A 21,822-nucleotide genomic window follows, 5' to 3' on the forward strand; every position below is an offset into this window, starting at 1 on the left:
CAGACATTCGGAACACATTATTAATAACTCCATTTCCTTCCTTTGACACTTATCAAGCACCTACTAAGATAGGAGCCTGTCCCTGGGGGTACGCAGGTGGATGAACTCAAGTCCCACATCCTCAAAGCTTCCACCCTAGCTCTTGCAATAGAGGAAGGCCTGACACTGGATCTTGCTGAGGAGGATCCAGGGTCCCTGATGGTCCCAGAGAGAAGGGCACACTGTGCCAGGTGAGGAAACCTATTCCATGCCAGCTGGAGTTAAGCCAGAGCCAAGGCCTTCACTGTAGGGGCAGCTTTTGTTAGGTGACTATTAATCTATTCAGTCCATAAACATCTCCTGGAACCCAGGATATGCTCAGCTCCTGGGGCTAATGCCTGGAATGAGGAAGCCACACTGGAAGGAGGAGGAACTGAAGTCGTGTACCTCTCCCACCCTTCCTTTCCTCCCCAGGCCCAAGCGCAGGGCAGGGATTTGGAGCTCCCCTAGAAGTCTCCAAGACTCCTGCTCTCCACTTAGGGTGGAAGAAAGGCGGATTGGGTTGGCTGTACTTTGCTGAAAGTGGCTTCTGAATACATGTAAGATGAAGAAGGAGACGGTACCAAGCTTGGGGGACCAGAAAGGGGCGCCACTGAGTTGCCCTGGAAGGTCAGGGCATGGAGCTGATATCAGTTTAAGGGTTTTTCTTTCCTTTTAGGAGATGAAGAGAGAGTCTAGAGGTCCAGGTGCTTCCGTTGTCTCTCTTTCTGCCTTTTTCAAGGCTACCACTATCATCCCTCATGGTAGCAAAATGGCTGCAGTGGCACCAAAGTTCCATTTTTCTGTGATAGCTTCTCAAGCAGTTGGGAACAAAGGCCTGAGCCCAGTTGGTGAGGACGGTCTTTCCTAGAAGCTTCTAGTAGCTTCCCCTCAGGTCTCTGGCCATTGGTGGGGTACAACCCTAACCCTGGATGGATTACTACTATACAAGAGGATGGCTTTGCCCAGTTACCATCTGTCTACTGGTCCCAGGCAGAAGAATAAACAAATGAAAACTTGGGGTTGTTAGGAGGAAAAGGAAGAGGGTGTTAGGAGGAATGCTTTCAGAGTCAGAAAGCCAGACTGTGCCCGGCTGTTGTAACCAGGAAGCAAATCTATTGAAAGGAAGGAATGGGGTGAGTCTGGAGGAAACAGGAAGGAAGCATGATGAATGCCTTTGAACCAGAACTGCCTGGTTGGATTCCTCGTCACTGGGATGAATTCCAGTGACTCTGGGCTTTGTGTGGCTTGTTTCAGGTGGAAGTGGAGGCCGTCCTGGCTCAGGCTGGCACCCAGGCCTATGACCTGGATGCCTGGGTGCAGAGAGGACTTGATCTTTTAGTCTCCAAATGGCCACTCAGGCCTTCTCCAAGGCTGGGGGCGTGGCTCAGGTGGTAGGATACTTGGTAAGCATGAGACCCTGAGTTCAAACCTTATGCAAATCTACAGTAGTCGATTTGTTTCTCATAGGATGCTACAGACAAAGATAAGACTCAACTAGGCACCCCCGCTATTATCCACGAATTTGGGAAGCTTGTGTAGAGCCCAAAACATGGGGAAAGCAGTATTTGGGAAGGCTGAAGTTGGGTTTATCTGTTGCCACCATAATGAAGTACCAGGAAGCAAAAGCAAAGCAATGACTATGTGCTTCCCATCAGCGTGCAAGACTTATTAAGCATTGAGTAAGTGCAAGGTGATTACCACATGAACTTGTTTTTGCCAGCCACGTTTGCTGCATGGTTAAGCTGTTTACAACATCCAGGAATTGCAAGGGGAGAGATTAAAAAGAGAGAAAGGGAAAAAAGGAGGGAGCAATGTAGGGGGCATTGCTTTGAGGAAGCTGGGTGGAGGAGGAGTTCAAACTCAGCCTCTTGTCCCCCAGCAAGGCCTCCAGGGAAGTCTGGGACAGGAACAGAGGCTCCTGAGAGCACTGTTGACATCTGCAGTGATCTGGGCATAGGTTGAATCGATGAGGTGAAGGAAGTAGATTGTCTTGGATTGTTTTTTCCCTTATGCCAGTTCTAGCGCTTGAACTCAGGGCCTGAGCAATTTTGCACAAGGCTAGTGCACGACCACTTGAGCCACAGCTCCACTTCCAGTGTTTTGGTGGTGAGTAGGAGATCAGAGTCTCACAGACTTTTCCTGCCCAGGCTGGCTTTGAACCATGATCCTCAGAGCTCAGCCTCCTGAGTAGCTAGGATTCGAAGTGTGAACCACCATAGCACCTGGCTCATCTTGGATCAGTCATGTTGAGGCACAACTTCTGCTTGTTCACACCACCTCGAATGAAGATGAGCCCAATGCTCGTTCATAAATAACAGTTTCCAAGGACCTAGGGTAGGCTGGAAGACAGTTGTTGGCTGGTAATACAGCACATGCTCACATAATCACACACCTGCACAAACAAGTGTGTGTGTGTGTGTGTGTGTGTGTGTGTGTGTGTGTGTGTGTGTGTGCATAGTACTCACTTCTTGGGTGACAGCTGGGGACCAGAAGCAAGAAGACAACCAGGCCTGGTGCCAGGCTAGTGAGCTCGAAGCCAGCTGCTCCTGACTATCCAAGGACAAGGCCACAAGGTCTGTTGAGATGACTGCCTGGATTTTAATTGGTGCCAAGTGATGTCATCGATGGAAGTTTGAGGGCACAGTCTCACCCTTAGTGCCAGGCAAGACTCCCTCCCGGAAGCTGGGAGGAACAGGCCTATCAGGACACATCAAATGTCCTCACATGCAACCAGCATAATTTGCACATTTTAGATGTTTCCATTCTTCCTCTCAGAGCACACTCAGTATCGACAAAGACCCTAACGGTGGCTGAGTTTCCTCTCAAAGGAAAGTTTATTATTAGCCAGGTGTGGTGCCGCAAGTCTATAATTCCAGCCCTCAGGAGGCTGAGGAAAGAGGATGGTAAGTTGAGGACAGCAGGGCTGTCCCAGGCCGACATGAAGTTATATAGTTGAGACTGTGTCAAAACAAAACGAACACCTTCTTGTGTACAATATTAATCATTTTAAAAAAAACAAGTAAGCAAACAATAGTATTTCCCCGAAGTTCATCAAGCCCACTGAATAATTTCCTAAAGCAATTTCCTGAGCAAGCAGGAAATTGAAGCCCTGCCAGGACTTCTAGTGAAGAGATGGACTTAGGTGTCTCAGGCTACCAGTCTGGGACAGCACTTGTCTGGACACAGTCAGAGGGGAATGAGAGAAGGGTCTGGGATCCCTTAGCTGAGGTGATTCTGTGGATTCTTCCATTCGCCCTCATATTACCCATTTAGGTCTCCTTTCTTCCTTCCTGAAAGGCGACAGGCTCTATCTTGCCCAGTGGAACCAAAGTGAGGGATGGTTCACAATCCATCTGCCCACCCAACCCAGCCTAGCCTCTGGTCCCTGGTTAATCTACTTTCAAGGTAGCCTTTCCTGACCAGTGGCCTCACACAACCCCAAACTCCCTCCCTCCCCCAGCATCCTGGAAATAGGCATTCTTTACCTGCTTCTCTCCACCCCCACCCCCCAATCAAACACCATGGTTCTTGGTAATTTCCTTTTCTTTTTCTTTTTTTGTCAGTTGTGGGGCTTAAACTCTGATCCTGGCTCTTCAGCTCAAGGCAAGTGCTCTACCACTTGAGCCACAGTGCCACTCTCTTGGTGATTTCTTTCTCCTAGCTCAAAGACCACCCTTGGTGTCTGTTTAGATGATTTCACTGGATTAGAGATGTAGGATGGATTAGATGTAGGACATTCTTTCTGCTCATTTAACAAACCTACTCCTTCAATACATTCATTAACTCATAAGAGCCCACCCCTCCTGGCCTCAATTTTTAACCCCTAAATACTGGTACAGTGGAGATTAAATTTCCAACGTAAGCTTTCTAGGGGACATATCAAACCCATAGCAATGAACAAAACCTGAAGGTCCCTTACCTTTCAATATATCTTCGTATTTCTTTCAGGTATTAGAACATGGCTGAAGCCAAACTATTGATTTCCCTTTCAAACCTCATAATCTTGTTTTTTTTTTGTGCCAGTCCTAGGGCTTGAACTCAGGGCCTCACACTGCCCCTAAGCTTTCATGCTCAAGGCTAGTGCTCTTCCACTTGAGCTACAGCTCCATTTTTGGCTTTTGGATGGTTAATTGGAGGCAAGAGTCTCACAGACTCTCTTCCTGAACTGGCTTTGAACCACAATCCTCAGATTGAGTTAGCCTCTTGCGTTAGCTAAGATGACAGAGCTACCAGTGCCTGGCTAGACCTCATAAAATAATCTTTGGGTGAGTATTGGCCATTAGATATTGCAGCCCATGAAGAAGTTTACTGGGGGCCTCTAGGAAATATACTTTCTTTCCCCTGAATGCACTTGGGAAAGCACCTTAGGGTCTCTTGGATGTACATGTATGGGTTGCACACAGTGACTGGACTCTGAAAGGAAGTTTGAAAGAGAGAGGTCATGGAAGACTGATACAAATGTAAGATAGGAGAGCTCCCAGCCTTACCTTTCCCCTCTACCCTTTGGGTACAACCTGCCGGGTGCATAGTCTGGGGATAACCACAGAGATGGAATTAAAAAAAAGAGTTGTCCTGATGCCACCTACTTAGTAGTATCCACTGGGTTGGTGTGTGTGTGTGGGGGGAACTTCCTTGGTATTTCAAGCTTTGACCAGAGAGCTGTGATCTACAGTGATGCTAGAGGTGATACAAGGGGCCTGGAAGGCTCAGAAACTGCCGGAATCTGTGCAGCTACAGGGCGAAACACATGTCGACTCCGTGTATCATCATCCACCGTTGTTTGGGTGATCTTGCCATCTGTGGGATGAGTATATTTCTTCTCCCCTTGAGGTCAAGCTGTCTCAAGGCTTCATTTGGGCCCGTGGAAGGTGAGGGTCACTCTAGCAGGAGCTTGAAATGTGCTGCTTTGGGTTGGCTCAGTCTCCTGAGCTATACCTTAAGGAGGAGAGCATGTCCCAGAATAAAGGAAACTATAGAGCAGAGGGACCCATAATCTGAAGCAGAGCCAACCCCAGTCCACCTGAAGGCCCCTGAGAGGTAAATACAACCCTTTTTGAGATTCCAGGGTAGTTTCCCCCCCCCTTTAAGCTGCATGGTGAGAGCAAATGGCAAAATACCATTCTTTTGAGAGTGAAAGAAAATACAAATGCTCATGACTTGAAGTGACAAGATTTAATCTCTAGCCAGAGGCTAGCCAGTCAGGGAGTTCTGAAGACCTAACATCCTTTCACCTTTCTGATTCATTCTCTCCAGGATGTGTTTCTCACCTTCATGATCCCAAGTAGACTGGATGTGTAGTGTCCAGCCATCACGTCCACATTCCTGCCAGCAGCAATGCGGATGGAGAGAAGAGATTAGCTCACCACATTCCTTTTTCAAGAGACCTCCCAGACAGCTCACACCTGAAGTTATTTTCAAAATGATGTGACCATCAGTAAAGCGTGTGCGTTAGTCAGCTTTCTGTTGCTATAACAAATATGAGATAAGTAACTTATAAACAGAAAAGTGTGATTCTGGCCCACAATTTGGGAAGTTCAAGTCCATATGCTGGCTTCATTGCTTTGGGCTGTAGTGAGACAGTACATCAGGGTTGAAGCATGCAGTACGGCAAAGATGCTTGCTCGTGGCTGGGGAGCGAAAAGGATGGAAGCAGAGAAACAGTGGTCCCATAATCTCCTTCAAGGGCAATGTCCCCATGACCTGAAGACCTCTCACTAAGCCTTATTGCTTAACCTTTCTTACCAGCTCCTGAGAGCACTGACAAATATTAAACACTCCAAAGACAATTAAGATGCAAACTATAGCATCTTGGATTTCAATGGATCACCCTGGGGAAGTGCAAAGAGAACCAAAAGTGGAGGATGAGATCAAGGTCTCGGAGAAAAATAGTGTGATTAAACTTCCCAGTCACCCTGTGACTGGACCGAGGAATACGAATTCCTTACAGGCAACCTCAATAAACATTGAGAGCGCACAGGTGCATGCTGTTGTCCTGACTATTGAGAACACCTTTGTAACAGGGACCTAAACTGGTTTTGCCTGGCATCTCTGCCTCCATTTTGGGTTTGTCATCAATACTATCTTTATGATAAAAGACTGAATCTCTACCACCTAAGCAGAGCTTTGCAAGACAGATCATCCCCACATGAAGATAATTACCAACAATGATCAGGCTGCACCTTCGAGCTGGGGACCCTATCTTATGAGAACCAGGTAGTTCCCTTCCAGTGATGACAGAGATCCCAACTTCTCCAGGATTCAGGAGAACCTAAACTGAGATGCTGATCAGCATTCTAGGCCACGCCTGTAACTAGGATTCTTAAACTATGCGTAACTCTATCCCCTGCCCCTAATTGTTTCTCTCTTTAAACCTAATACTCATATCTGTACTCTAAAGATGGCCAGAGAGGAACTAAAGTGCCATCTTCCCACGAGATCACACCACACAATCTCCTGTCTCTACCATATGCCTTTCCTAATAGGCTTGCCTATCACTTTGCATCTTGCCTGAATTCTTCTCTTGCCAGTCACAAGGATTTAGGATAGGCCAAGATGCTTAGCCATTGGGCTAAGCAACACCCTCATCCTCATTTGGCTTCCCTGGGGCTCAGCTCAGTAAGGCATCAAGTTTCATCCAAGCTGCTCCAGGTGCTCCAGGGTAGGAGAGCACTAAAGAGTGAGCACTAAATCCATACATGCACCAAAACAGGAAATAAGCACATTTTTTACTTCGGACAGGCTTTTTATCTCTGGTGAATTTACAAATAGGACTGGAGGTAACATTTTGCCTTTTTTCCTTTTTCCTTTCTTCCTCTCACCCACCCCCACCCCCTTCATTTTTGGACAGGGTTGCACTCATGTAGTACAGGCTGACCTCAGACTCAGGATTTTCTCACCACAATTTCCTGAGCACTGACTCGTATTACAGGTATATACTACATTCCAGGCTTGGAGTACAAATTATTCTTGCAAGATTCCCAAGTTAACAGAAAAGTTTATAAGCCTCCACCCCCTTTCCTTCTTTTTATTTTTATTTTTATAAATTTGAGCAAGAGTTTATTTTAGTATAACAGGAGAAAGTAAGGAGAAATGAGAAAAAGAAACATTTTCTGAAGACATCTCCTCTCTGTAGCTTCTATACTTTCTGGGCAAATATACATGCTTCTTTCCCTTCCTATAGATAATTCTTTGTATCCTCTTTGAAAAGCCAGCTGATTCTATCATTCTCAAACTCCAGGCTAATCTTAGCTTACAGTTGGTGGGATGGCAGCTGTAGGATTTTGAACAAATGATTTGATAACTCTTACGTAGCCTTCATTCCTTACATGTAATACACATGTAATGGGACCACTGTAGAACTTAATGAAGCTGACATACACAATAAGCTTGATATACCCTTCCCATTTAAATATACAGAGGAGTACTTCTTTCTACCTGCAGACAGCCTCAAATATTGAGTACTTAAAGTTGGAATTTGGCAACCTTTCTTTCTGGTTAGGAGAACAAATCAGTGCACACAGTCTCCATTGCTTTTCAAGAAGATTTGAGTGATCTCTGAAGGAAGCTGGAAGATTATCCCTAAGTCTTGGGAATTTGTCTTAAGGTCTGTTCACAGCACACGTTAAAGGTTTGAATATTCTCTTAATAGCCAGGAGCAGCTGTTTCTCTACTTACTGGACAGGACAAACCAGAATAAAATGATTTCCATGGTAGCACCACACATCTGTGTTAATATAGCAAAAACTTGCTGCTGGAACTGGCAGGCTGTTGGAAACATTTTGGAAGAATCTTTTCTTACCTTGAGATCTTTCACAAAAAATCAGTTTCTGCCTTTTGTGGTTAACTCATCACCTCTCTATTTAGGGTCAGAAGAATAGTGTGTGGCTTCTAGGATCACCTAACTCTCTCCTGTCTTTTCTTGCACCAATCCTTCACTTCCTGCTTCAGCAACTGAAGTTCTTAACCCTTTGCGACTAAGTTGATCTGCTTAGAGACAGCTTCTGAGGTCTGCCTTATAGAAACATCTAGAGCATTCATTGTCCTGGTTCTAGAACATTCCATTCACTTGGCCACCCACACCCAGTGAGACCTGAGTACAAGAGAGTCAGTGTAGGATGGAGGGGAAGAGAGAGTACCTGAATGTTGTCATGGGAACTAGGAGGTAAATATAACCCTACTTTCAAGGAGTCAGGAATGTTGGTTGTTCTACTTCTTCATGAGCACTGTTGGGTCGAGTTGACAGGCTTGGCAGCTGAAGCCAGAACTCAGAACCAGGAGAGGAGGAGAAGAAGGTAAGCCTTGGCAACCAAGGACTTTTTCTTCCTCTGCTTTTCGTTGGGTAGTTCAGATAGACATGGGATTCCGTGTGCGCACCTTCCTCTAACGATATGCAGCCATGTCCTTCCACCCTCAGCTGAAAGTTACTCTATTTTTAAATTTCTCTTGGGAAGTAGAGTCCAATATTTCCCTAAGTCTTCCTGGCATGGGAGTCTCTGATTTCCAGTATATTCCAGGTCACATAAGTTTCTGTGGTTATTTGCTTTTAGTTTGCATAAATTAGCATACCACTAAGTCCTAGAATCTGAGTCAAGACAAGGCAGTGAATGGATGCAAATAAGCTCAAGCTTTGTGGCCCTGGTGGCCCAGGAAGCAGCCTCAGAGAGAGCTCTAGCTCTTGACGTGTCAATGGGATTTTCATCATCACTTTGGCCTGTGGGTTCTCTCCAGGGGCCCAGTAGGAAGTCAGCCAAGGAATTCTCTGTTATCTGGGCCCTGAGGTTCAACCCCAAGGTTTCGAGCTTAGCAGAGGGATTCATGTGGTGAGTGTGTAAGCTGTGTTTGGTGGGACAAGAATTGGAATGAAGAAGAATCTTCAGATCTGATCTGAAGTCAGGAAAAAAATAAAGATCAAGAAAGTGGAATAAAGAAAGCATGAAAGAAAAGGAAAGAGCTGGGGACAGGGGTGGCAACAGATGTACGAAGAGGGGCACAGAATGTGTGATGCTAGATCAAGGAAGCCCATGAGGAGGGGAGCCCTAGAGTAGGAAAAGAGACTGGAGACGTGAAAAGAAGCATGCATGGGGGTACTTAAAGGCAAGATGGTGGGCAAGCATTGCATAACTGGTTGAGAACAGTTGTCTTGGAAGTTAATAAAGTTAAGAGTGTGTGTGGCAAGCTGTCTTCCCCAAGGGCTGTTCTCATCCTGTCTTGCCAAACAAATGTTTGATTGATTTCTTCCTGGGTCCTGGGACAATCTGTGTGGTTGTATACAAGTACCAGAAGACAGCAAGATATGTTTGTGGTGGGTTTTCAAGACGGAACAAACTGTTCCATCTACAAATGCTGCTCATCCTCTCGGTGGCCAAGACACTACATGTACACAGCTGAATGCAAGACAGTGCCCAAGGCAGAAATTGAATGGTTCTCATAGCCAGGAAAGAGAGTGGTATAGTATGACATCCAGGGCTCTGAGCTATGGTGTTTACTGACTGCTAGGCCAGCCACCTGTCCCCAGGGAGGCCTCTGACTCTGCTCTATGAAATCAATCATGATGTGGGCTGCAGTGTCAGCCCTTTGGGACTTTATGCTAGCTTTACCTCTGGGGAGGTTGGGTCGGTTTTTAAAACTCTTTAATGCCTTTGTTGTCTCATCTGTAAAATGGGAATAATAATGCCTACTTATAGAGTTGTGGCACAAGCACCAAATACAATGATCTCAATGGAGTTGGTAGAGTAGTGGCTGACCAGGGGGAAGCATTCAACAGATGCTCCTATTATTACACACGGTAGTCCCAAATACGATGTGATGAAAAGCTTGCAGAGCTTGAAGAGAAACACAGATGGGCTCCTAGTTTCTTGGCTCAGCGCCCAGTATGGCAGCTGTTCTTACCATTTCAGCTTATGTTGCTGTAGCCACAAAAGCAGTTTGTGTAGATGAGGGCCAGGCACGGGCTCTGGCCAACCACAGATTGGGAAATGACAGTAAGGAGCTGATGATATTTCTTCTAATGTCATGGTTTTTCTTCCCTTTAAAAAATCCCCCCCCCTCTTCCTCTCCCTCTTAGCTTCTCCCTTCCCTTCCCTTCCCTTCCCCCTCTCTTAGAAAAGGAAACTGACAGGAAGGGCCTAGTAAGGAGACACAGTGCTCTTCATGACTCCATTGTACTTCTCTCATAGAGAGAATCTGGGGATGGGGGAATAAAACATTCTTCGCAGTATCTCTGCTTGTTCTGAGCCTCCCACTAAATAGAGCTGGTAGAAAGGACTGCTAGAGGGAGATGTGGGCAAAGAGGACGACTGGAAGGATCGACCACAGTAGTGCGTAGATTCCCTCTAGCAGGTCTTTGTAATGTGCACCAAACTCTATGCTAGATGTGAGAGAGCCCAGAAGCAAGAAGAAATGGTACTCCCCTGCAGGAGGTGACAGGCTAGCATGACCGCTGCCAGCCTTTCTGCCAGCTAGGACTAATTCACAGAGCTGCTTTTTTTGTGTGTCTGGAAGCAAAGAGCTGGTGATTTTTTTTTAAGTTCTGAGAGATTTTTTTTAAAGTAGATCATTCTGCACATTGTTAACTACTCAGACCAGTTTCAGCTATCACGAACGAAATTTGCCATTCCTGGATATCTGGAAGTGTTCAAATCTAGGCTGTAGACTGCTCATCAAACTTCAGAGAGTTCAGAGATTCCTTGCACATTAAGATCAGAACAAAAAGCTGCACTGGGGACCATGGGGTGCCTAGAGGGATTGCTTACGCTGTAGCCTACCTACTCTATCCATAAGCACTACCCACCCTATCTATTTCTGGAAATGGGGACAGGCCTGCTGGGTAGAGAGTCCGCCTGGCCTTGGTATCACACCTTGACCAAGAGGTTAAGGATACTGAAACGGTGAGGCAAGCATGGTGAAAGAAGTGGGTTTAGTTCCAGGCAATCAGAAATGGAAAGGAAGCTGTGAATGTTCTTTGAGATATACTATTGGCTATTTTCTTATGCTGTGCTAACCAGAACACTGCTACTTACTTGCAGTAGGACCCTGGGAAAGTCCCTGCTCAAGCCTCAGCTTCCTCATATGTAAAAGTACATCTGGGATTAGTCAAGACTCTTCCAAGCATGATGTGCTTTGGTCTAGGAGTCCAAGTAATCTAACTCCAGAGACAAACAGTCGGAAGACATGCAGGGGTGGGGTGGGAGGGGAGCGGGAAGGTAAAGGGGATGCAAGAGAAAGGGACTAAGAAATTTCCAGGGGCTTCCCCAGCAATCAGTACCCTTTGAGTACATGCAATATGGAAATGTCAGCTGAGTCTTAGTGAGCAAATGTACTTGACTGATTTTACTCATTAAAATTTTAGTGTATGTGTGGGTCCTGGGGCTTGAACTCAGGGCCTGGGCAATGTCCCTGAGCTTTTTTTTTTTTTTTTTTTTTTGCTCAAGGCTAGAAGAAAAAATAAAGAAAATAAAGAAATTTCCCGTGGGAGTTCTTGTGAGCTAAAGATGCCTAAGAGGGTGAAGGAAAGACAGTGGAGTGATGAGGTTAAGTGAAAAGGTAAAAAGTACTAGCTAATCCTAGCTACTCAGGAGATCTGAGGATCTGAGCATGGCAGTTCAAAGCCAGCCTGGGGCAGGAAAGTCCATGAGACTCTTCAATAAACTACTGGAAGTGGTGCTGTGGCTCAGGTGGTAGAGTGCTAGCCTTGAGCACGAAGAGGCTCAGGGACAGCACCCAGTTATGGAGGTCAAACCCTAGAACTGGCAAAAAAAAAAAAAAAAGTACAAGAAAAGGAGATAGGAACAGAGAAAGTACAAAAGATAGAGGTGGCCATTAAAATGGCCACAGTACTTTTTGGGTATCCTGGCCTAGTTTTGTTAGGGATGTTATTTTGTGGGGATAGGGTCCATCACTGGACATATGGTAAATTGTATTTTCCAAAGAGTCACAATTATCAGTAATCCATGTCCTTTCTACAATGTGGTCTTGCTATTTTCCTACGAATTGCCGGAGATGGACACAATCCCGCCCCTCTCCCTCTACACTGGATGCAGCCTTATTGACTTGCATAACCAATTTATTCCAGGTGACTCTGACACTTGGTCAGAAGCAGCTCCTCTTCATTACACCTTGAGACACATGTTTGGAGAGAAGCCAAATTGACCACCAAGACCAGCATGCAGGAGAGACCGCATGTGGGCATTTCCATTGACAGTTCTAGATGAGCCCCCTTCTAGACATTTCTATCAAGCTATCAGATGTACATGAAACTATCTAGGACCCACCAGACACGGAGTTTATTGGCTTCTGACTATAGCTGGCCCCTTACTACAGCATGGGTCAGAGGTCACCTCACGCCATGCCTTTTACTAAGTCAGCCCACAGTGGGGTCAGGAGTATGGGCTTCATTGTCAGCCCCTTCCTATTGAATCCTGGTTCCAGCACTGCAAGGCCTTGGGTAAATTTATCTCCTGTGCCTCTCTTTCCTCATCTATAAAATGGGAACCATAACACTGACTTCACAGGGTTGTGGAGAGAGAATTAAACACCATTATCTCTAGAGAATGCTTAGAGAAGCGGTTAGCAGACAGGAAGCACTGAGCAGCAACTACTATTATCTGCTAAGCATTACTAGCTGATCTTACATTGTACTCCAGACAGCAGCTGAGTCCTGCCTAAATACCTGATATAAGAAAATAATTGTTGCTTTAAGTTACAAAGTTTTGGAGACACTTTTAAATAAAATAATAGGCACTGTTCCTTAAATCCTTTGTCTCAAGTAGAACTGAAAATCCCTCGTGCTGGTGAGCCATGCTTCTAATTCTAGTCACCCAAGAAGCTGAGATCTGAGAATTGCAATTTGAACCCAGCCTGGGGCAGGTTCCATGAGACATTTATCTCCAACTAACCAGCAAAAACCGAGCAGTAGAGCTGTGGTTCAGTGTTAGAGCCCCGGCCTTAAGCAAAAAAGCCAAACAAGAACATGAAACCCTGAGTTCAAGCCCTAAGTATCAGTACCAAAAAGAAAAAAATTGGGACTGGGAAGGTGGCTCAGTGGTAGAGTGCTTACCTTGCATGCATGAGTCCCTGGGTTCAATTCCTCAGCACCAATAAGCAGGGGAAAAAAAGCCAGAAGTGGTGCAGTGGCTCAAGTGGTAGAGCGCTAGCCTTGAGCTGAAGAGCTGAGGGACAGCGCCCAGGCCCAGAGTTCAGGCCCCACGACCGGACACCCCCCCCCCCAAAAAAAAAAGAAGAAAGAAAAAAATGCAAACTTCAAATTTTTCCAATAAAAAACATTACAACAAAGTTACCTCCTTCTATAGATTACTATGTATTATTTATAAAATACCTATATTTATACATACTGGTGTTTAGAACTAAGCCCAACATCCTAAGCATGTGGTATTTTTTGACAAAAAGGATTAAAAAGTCATTACTTCTGTCTGGGGTAAGCTCAGTTGTAGAGCATGTGAAGCACATATGGCCCACAGTTCAATTCCCAGTATTTAAACTGGGGTGGGGAGGGGGAGGGGGAAGCTGGGAAGGTGGCTCAGTGGTAGAGTGCTTGCCTCACATGCATGTGGCCCTGGGTTTGATTCCTCAGCGCCACATTAAGCAGAAAAAGCTGGAAGTGGCACTGTGGCTCAAGTGGTAGAATGCTAGCCTTGAGCTGAAGAGCTGAGCCCAGGCCCAGTGTTCAGGCCCCACGACGGAAAAAAAAAAAAAAGAAAGAAAGAAAGAAAGGAAAGGGGGGGGGAGAGAGACAGAGAAAAAGAGAAAAGTCACTGCCTTCCACCATAATAGCAAAAATAAAAGAGATGAACTACATCAAATATTGGCAAGGATGTGGGACAATCCGAATTCTCATGCATTCTATTTTTTTTAATGGATTTAATTCTTTTATTTAGAACAAACTGCTTTCTACTCTCTCATACATTCTTGTGTAAAACAGCACAACCACTTTGGAAAACAGCTCATGCATATCTACTAAAGCTAAAAATTCATGCATATATTTAATTCCATTCCTAAGTATATGCTCGAGGGAAATATACATCGTTAACATTTCATGAAACATTTTCAGAACAGTACTATTCTTGATAACCCCAAACTGGAAACAACCCAAGTTCCCATCAAAAGCAGAATGAATACGTGAATTGTAGTGTATTCACACAATCAAATACTGTGTCAGAATGAGCATGAATGAACTAGAGTCAGAAAAATTGTGGATCAAGCTCATCAACAGGACATGGAGGGAAAGAAAACCAAATCAAATGTGCACTTGTTTTGCAATTCCAATTATTTAAAGTTGGGAAGGAAGGAACATTAACCTACAGTGGTGGAACTTGAGACACTTTTTACAGTTGTAAAAGAGCTTAAGAGCTGTTTCTGAAGGTAGTTTTGATGTTCTGGTTCTTTATGTAGGTGCTTGTGGTATGGTGTTGCTCACTGTGAAATGCCATTCGATGACATGCTTGTGATGTACACGTTTCTGTGCATATATTAAACTACAAAATATAAATGTTAACAAATTTAACCTTGCTGAAGGTTTCATGAAAAAGTCATTATATGTGTTCTTTATCTCATTCCTCCTTGGACCAATGTCAATTGCATTATGGCAGTGTTCTGGGGCTGTGACAATGTCCAGAGGAAAAGAAAGTAGGGTGATAGGATCAGTTACTCACATCCCTCTGTGTGTGCCTTGACTGAAGCAGTCCATGGTCCATATGGAACAAGATAGCCTTGGAATGGCACGCTGGGCTACCAGCTGAGGCCCCTGACAGCTAGCAGCCTTGTCCATCAACAATACTAAGGATGAAGGGTATCATACCTCAGCACACCTGCGGGGAAGCTTTCCCTGTGTGGGAAGACATGGACCTCCATTACACACTTCAAGTTCTCTAAGTTGTCCAGGTGGAAGAGCCCATGCTTACTTGGCCCTTTTGTTCCTGGAGAATCCACACAGCTGGATTCCAGGTCCCCTTTGGAATCATGAAGATGAGGACGTTGCAGGGAGGTATGTGTGGCATTCTGGGCCTCTCCTCGATGTCATGGCTTTGTGTCTCTTTTCAGCCTGGTTTTCTACCAGACCTCATTCTCCACCCCACAGCACATACCCTGAGCGCATTATACATTGTGCCCTGGACAGGCTGGGTTTGTCTGTCATCTGTGAACATCTGAGCCATGCAACTGCCTCCACAAAGTGGGTCCGCTGGTCACTCCTGCTCAAATCTTTCCCCTCTTATAAAGTTGTCTTCTTTTTATACATGTTCTGAGAGCTACCACCTTACTTCGTGTTTTAGAGTGGTGTGTGTGTGTGTGTGTGTGTGTGTGTGTGTGTGTGTATGTGTGTGTGTGTGTGTGTGTGTGTGTGTGTGTATTGGGGATCAAAACCAGTGTCTTGGTTATGCTAAGCATACTACTGCAAAACTGTATCCATAGCCTATCTTGGTTTGTATTACTGCTGTGTGCATGAGAGAAAGGGCAGGGGGAGAGGGAGAGGAAGGAGGAGGAGGGGGGGGGGGAGTATCTTCTTCATAGACCCGATTTCCTGTCTTGACTTCCAGGCTTTAGATAGACTCTAACAAGGACCCCAGCTTCACTGGGTTTCCGTGGCTACGCATTTCCCCCTTGTGATGGACTCTGGCTTCTCATGGGATCTGTCCTGCAGCTATTCTACACTTCACCACCTACTAGCCATGGAACAGCCTAGATAAGACAGCTCCCATCTCTGGCTTTTACCTGCTGCACCCACCAAGGGGTGGGTTGATTATCAGTGGTGTAACAAGGGGAAAAGTGACTGTGACTCAGTCCTGACTCATCTCAGTCAAGCAAATACAAAACTGCAGTGGCAGCATGTGGCCACAAGGGGCTCTTCTGGGCCAATCCAGACCAGCAGAGAAATGGAACTTCTTGTCTGTTCCCGGCACATAAACAAGAAAACCATGGAAGGGGCTGGGAGAGTGGGGTCCTTCCTCTCAGATCCTCTCATAGGTTTCGTGTACTGAACCTCCCATATGACTCCTCTTAGCTGTCTGACTCCTTTTAGCTGTTTTGTACTTTAACACACTCCCTTTGCCATCTGATAAGCTTCAGGTTCTTGCTGTTGCTTTTTCATAGACCAAGAGTCACCCTAGAGAGATCTCTGCTTCTGTGTTGTCTTTTTTTTTTTTAATTCTATCTTCTTTGTGAAAACCAAACCATGACCTCCATTTTTTCTTTTGAGAACAAGGAAAGGTTGAGGATCCTATTTCATCTCTTCGATATCTCCTGATGACCACTTTTGTCTCCCACAGCCGACTGGGTCCTGAGCTCCATTTCTGATCAGAATTCCCGGAAGATCCCCTGCTCCAGAGAGTCCCCTGCCCATCTCTCCCATCAGGCACCAGCCTTCGATGGCTCACCCCCACAGCTTATTTTGTTCCTACTAACAAGGCTGAAATACTTGAAACTGCTCAATGCACAGTGATGTTTCAAACCTTAGTACTTTGCACACATTCCTTATTCCCCACCCTCCCTTATCACCTTCTTTGCCCTCAGCCTTGCTCCAGGGTACTTACCTGGCAGAGCCCTCATTCATTCTCCAAAATGCCAGCATCTGTGAAGCCTTTCCTGACCTACTCCTTCCTGGGCTCCAGAATCCCTCCTATGATCCTGAAGACACATCTCTCCTAGAAAGGTCGTTCTGAACTATTGCACCCACTCACAGGCCTGCCTGGTCTTCCCTGCTGGCTTGGGCTCACATGACTCCAGTAGCTCTGGTCAGCACCTGGAGCAAATCCTTTAAGCGCTCCCAACCCCAGTTTGCTGAAAAGATGTGAGAATCCAAAGAGAACTTTGTGCTAAGCAAGTGTTCTCATTGCTTTCACAGTAAGAGGCAAACTAAATGTCTACCTTGACTTGCCTGTGTAGGAGTCCTCACACGAAAGATGGAGTGTGATCTTTTTGTAATTTCCCCACTTTTCCAGTCAAAGGAAAGGCTAGTTAGAAATAAACCATTAATCTGTCTCCCTGGAGATCCCTCCCAGCCTTCTCTGGAGTTCAAAGTTAATGATTCTGAGATTGTTTTCCTCACTGGGCCCATTTGTAACTAATTGTTGACACATTCCCTCCTTTCTTCAGAATTCTTGACTCACTCTGGTAAGTCCTTATCCTGGGGATCAGGAACCTTGTTTGGCTGGTGAAAATGATGGGTGTGGGTAGATCTTGGGCTGTCTTTCTCAACAGATTCCCATCCTCCCCGGCCTTGTCCACCACGCTCTCTCCCTTCACAAGCTGAAGTCTGAGTCCTCAAATTTTAGAAACTAACTGCAGAGGTTCGAGCAACAAAGATAATATGACCTAAGTTATCACCTCCTTTGTGTGAAGTTTGAGGAGTGGTTTAGAGGATGCCAGGAGAAACTTCTTAACTCTTCGGTTAGAAAAAGAATTCTGGGTCCTATCTTTCAAAAGTTTAGTTAGTGGCTGTGGGGAGGAGTGAGAGGAAGGCCTGGAATTCCAAGATCTGTTTATAACTATAATACAAACAGGCCGAGGCTGGGGAGAAAAGCCCAGAAGCCAGGCACAGCTTAAGAGATGGTCTGAGTAATCTTCAGATAAGGCCAGGGTTTTGAGCTCACTAGTGTTTAAAAACCACCCCATAAGGGCTACCAGGAGTTTCTTCAACCCCCAACTGCTGTCTTCTCTTAATCCTGTAGACTTAGTGTGCATCTCTGTAGAGCTCTGGTTGAAGGTTCTTGTGATACCTCCTCCTGTGCTCCAGAGAGGCCCCTGCATACCTTAGATAGGACTGCATAAAGTTATGGTAACAGGGCAAGTGCTTTCTGAACCTCACTGTCCTCATCTGTAAAAGGGGGTAAAGCATTCTTTCTTAATAATTAACCATGGCTTCTTGTACATACATACTATTTAAAATTTGCCCTAACAGTGACTCCAAAAGGCTGATAAAGGAATAAATTGATTAAGTCAGTGGCAATAACAACTTAATTACAACTGCCATCACAATTACATCCTGATATGGATAAACCAACACGAATCACTACTGCCCATGTACCTGCTCCCTTGCATAATGAACACAATCCTTACCAGAGACAGGTGGCTGACGCCTGTAATGTCTATTCAGGAGGCAGAATTCAGAGGATGCAGGAGAGCCTATTACAAAAATAACCAGAGTAAAAAATAACTGGAGGTGTACCCTGAGTGCTGCCCACCCCCCAAAAGAAAATACCACTGAAAGTCTTGAGACCATCTCTTGTTCTCATCTTTTGCTTTTCCACCAGCCTGAATTTCCCCATTTCTTTGTTTTTATCTAATTTGATCTTGTTTATGAACTGGTAGAATGGTATCCTATTTTTTTTTTGTTTGTTGTGGGTCGTGGGGCCTGAATTGTGGGCCTAGCACTGTCCCTCAGCTCTTCAGCTCAAAGCTAGCGCTCTACCACTTGAGCCACAGCACCATTTCTGGCTTTTTCTGCTTATGTGGTGCTGAGGAATCGAACCCAGGGCCTCATGCATGCAAGGCAAGCACTCTACCACTGAGCCACCTTCCCAGCCCCCCTACTGGTTTTTTAAAAATATTATGAAGCCAGGCGTCATGGCTCACGCCTGTAATCCTATATATTCAGGAGTCTGAGATTGAGGATCACGGTTCAAAACCAGCCTGGACAGGAAATTCCGTGAGACTCTTATCTCCAATGAACCACCACCAGAAAACATGAAGTGGTACTGTGGCTCAAGCAGTAGATCACTCATACCTTGAGCTGAAGAGCTGAGGGACAACAGCCAGGCCCAGAGTTCAAGCCCCACTACCACCACCACCAACAACAAAATACACCTATATCACATTGAATATCTCATTCCATATCTCACTGTAATAGTACTTCTTGATGGAAATTTTGACTGTTTCCAGTGTTTTGGTCAATAGTTTCATAAATGTCACCTATTTTCATAATCATCTCCTAGAACAATCTGGGTTGCAGCATATACCTCCAGACTTCCAAAGGTTACACAAAGATTCCCCCTTCTGATTGCCAGCAAACAATGCTGCCTCTCCTTTCCCATCCTCCCTTATCTTCCCCCTGGACTATGGGCGTTAGTGGAAGAAAAGCTCATCACAACACTGGGAGAAAGTGGAGTAGAACTCTCAGCACACAGACTTTGGCTCTCTAAGTCAAGAAGGGGCTAGTCTTCACACTGGGTCTGTTGAGCCCAAGGGTGAGCAGTGGGGATCCCTTTGACTGCACCAGAGTCTCAAGTACAGTTGACATCACACAATGCACTGTGACGTCGCCCCTGAGCTATGGGACAATTCAGACAGCGTGCAGCAAGCCATTCCCAGGTTGAATGGTTCTTTATTTAAACTGCAGTCGTGGAAGATGGAATCGGCTCTCTCGGGGTACTCCCTGGAGCCCTGAGATCCCTTTGCAGCTTATGGCACTGGCTTCTATTTAATGGCTTTCAAGGGTCATTGTCTCGACGACGATATCAGATGTCACAGAATTAATGATCTCCAATCCCTGGCCACGCTCCGCTGTCTCCATGATGGCCTCCATGTTGGCCCTCTCTACTGTCTTAGCCACGATGTCGACAGATCTGCCACGTGATGAGGCGATGCCTCGGGGTGAGGCTATCCCCTTTGTAGTAAGGTTGGATCTGATGTTCTTCAAGAAAGAGTTGATCCGGCCGAGTCTCTTGTTTGTAGAAGCTGAACTTACAGTGGAAAAGCTCCTCCCGGACTTGTGGGAGGTCCTTGACTCCTTTGAGATGGGGATGTGGCCACTGCCCTTGTGGGAAATGTTGCGCCTATTTTCCCAGGAGCCGACTGAGCCTGTTTCCTTCTTATCATCTCTAGTGGCTCTGTGACTCGATTTTCGGGTTATCTTGTCCCCCTCTGTCTTGCGATGACCTTCCCCGGTCCTGGTTTGATGTCTTCCTCTATCCTTTTCTCGCTGCTCCCTTCTTTCCCTCTTCTCCTTGCGGGCTGTGTCCAGAGAGATTCTCTGCTGGCCAGCCTGTCTACCCATACGGCTTTCATTCAGCAAGGGGGAGCGGAGCAACTCAATGGCTAAGTCACTCTCTAGTTCAACATTCTCGTGAGTAACGTCTACTCTTGTTATTCCCACGCTGCCTTCTGGGCAGAGGCCGGTGCCTGTGTTGGGAATGTGCTCTATGGATTTGCTTGCTGTTCCTGCCCTGGCAACCCTAAAGCTCTTTGGGGATGTCTTGGAAGTACCTGTGATAGTCAGGTGGCTTTTGCTTCCTCTCGCCCCTATGGCCACCCCTGCTGCAATGGCTTTGCTTACCTGCCCAGAGCTTGCAGACTTGGTTGCTGCTATACCCAAAGTGCCGGCGATTGCTGCTGCCCCTGCTCTAGCTGTTGACTCCTTGCTAAGGATGGTAGGTTTTCTTTTGGGGGTAGATGCATCAGGCAAGGTAGTGGATTTGTGGAGGTCGTACTTTGTTCTCTCCCCACCAGCGTAAGCAGCGGAGGTGGCCCTGTGCACTTCATGGACCAGGTGGAGGCTCCTGATGCTGACTTGGTCCTGATCTCCTTTCCCTTGGAACTCAGCAGCTGTCAAACTTGTCCTGTCCTCTTCCTCAAACGAAGGCATGCAGATTGTGTCCTCAGCCGGGATGGCGTAGGTACTGCTGTTACTGTCCACAGGCGGTCGCAGGAGGTAAATCAGTTTTTCCCAATAGGCAAAGAGATCTTCCCGGGCGTCAAGAGGGGGGCACAGCTGCAGGTAGCAAGAACGGCCTGTGGCAAATTTCAGGCGAAGCTGTTGTTTCCCATGATCGTGAATAGAGATCCTTACAAACTTCAGTGGAAGGAGCCTGGTGAGCTCCAACGGCCTGTTGGCCCTGCGCTTTCTTCCCTTGTTTGGGCCTCGTCCAGCCGGGTCCTCAGTGCTGGTGGCTGGTCGAGCCAGCAGCATGACATCTGGAAGTGGGAGAATGGGGCTGGTGCTGGCAATCCCCACCGTCACCATGCGGACCCGGTTGTGCACGTCGATCACTTCTCCCCTTTTGGTGATCTGGATAAAGTCACTCTCAAATATCGGTGCATACTTGAAAATATCATACTCTCCCTTATACAGTTGCCTCTGTAGTTTCCCCATCGCAGTATTGAACAGGCCCACGCCCGAGGCACTTTGGGCGGTGTAATAGGGCAACACACACTCACTTTTCGTGGCCATCTTGTACCAGGACAGGAACTCTGGCAAGAGCGAATCGCTGTGGTCTTTCTTGGTCTTGTTGGCAGAGCTGTGTTCCTGGGTCACAGAGATTGCACTACAGCAGGTCCCTCAACCCCACCCCACCCCGCAGGGCCCCCAGGTTGCCTCAGAGCCCCCCAGAGGCCGAGCTGCGGGTGGGAGCACAGATGATTGACAAGGAGGCACTGTCGGATACTTGGACCCCAGACTGAATCCCATCAAAGGTGTAGAGATGCAGGTGGGTTCCGGCGAAGTTTTCTTCTGGGTGTAACCCCCTCACCTCCACCTTGTGATATATATAAGTATTTATTTACTTATTTAAATCTCTGTGAGAGTCTACAAACTGTAGTCCTAGCGGGAGAAAGTGGCCACCCTTTTGGCCTCAAGCCCCTACACAGCCACATTTATCCTTGTTGTCCTTTGTGACCTGTCACTGTCACATATGCCTTTGTTCTCCTACTTCAGCTGTCCCCACAGGGGACAGGACTCCCCTCAACCCCCATCTGCCCTGGCCAGGGACCCAGGTAGGTAACAGAACATTTTTCAAATGGGAAGTTTTTATAGGAACGCTTACCTCCCTCCCACAAATAGAAAAGATCCAACAATTC

The 21,822-nt window shown here is 46.3% G+C and overlaps 1 protein-coding gene across 1 annotated transcript; it reads right to left on the reverse strand.

The window, feature by feature from the left end:
• Window positions 1–19,331: 19,331 nt before the first annotated feature.
• Garin4 (golgi associated RAB2 interactor family member 4) lies at window positions 19,332–21,576 on the reverse strand. The gene has a single exon (XM_070041439.1). It carries the CDS (start codon window positions 21,194–21,196, stop codon window positions 19,448–19,450), a length of 1,749 nt encoding a protein of 582 aa, XP_069897540.1. The 5' UTR covers window positions 21,197–21,576; the 3' UTR covers window positions 19,332–19,447.
• Window positions 21,577–21,822: the final 246 nt, after the last annotated feature.

Source organism: Dipodomys merriami, unplaced genomic scaffold, assembly GCF_024711535.1.
Source record: "Dipodomys merriami isolate MVZ:Mamm:240054 unplaced genomic scaffold, mDipMer1.0.p SCAF_31, whole genome shotgun sequence".
NCBI lineage: Eukaryota > Metazoa > Chordata > Mammalia > Rodentia > Heteromyidae > Dipodomys > Dipodomys merriami.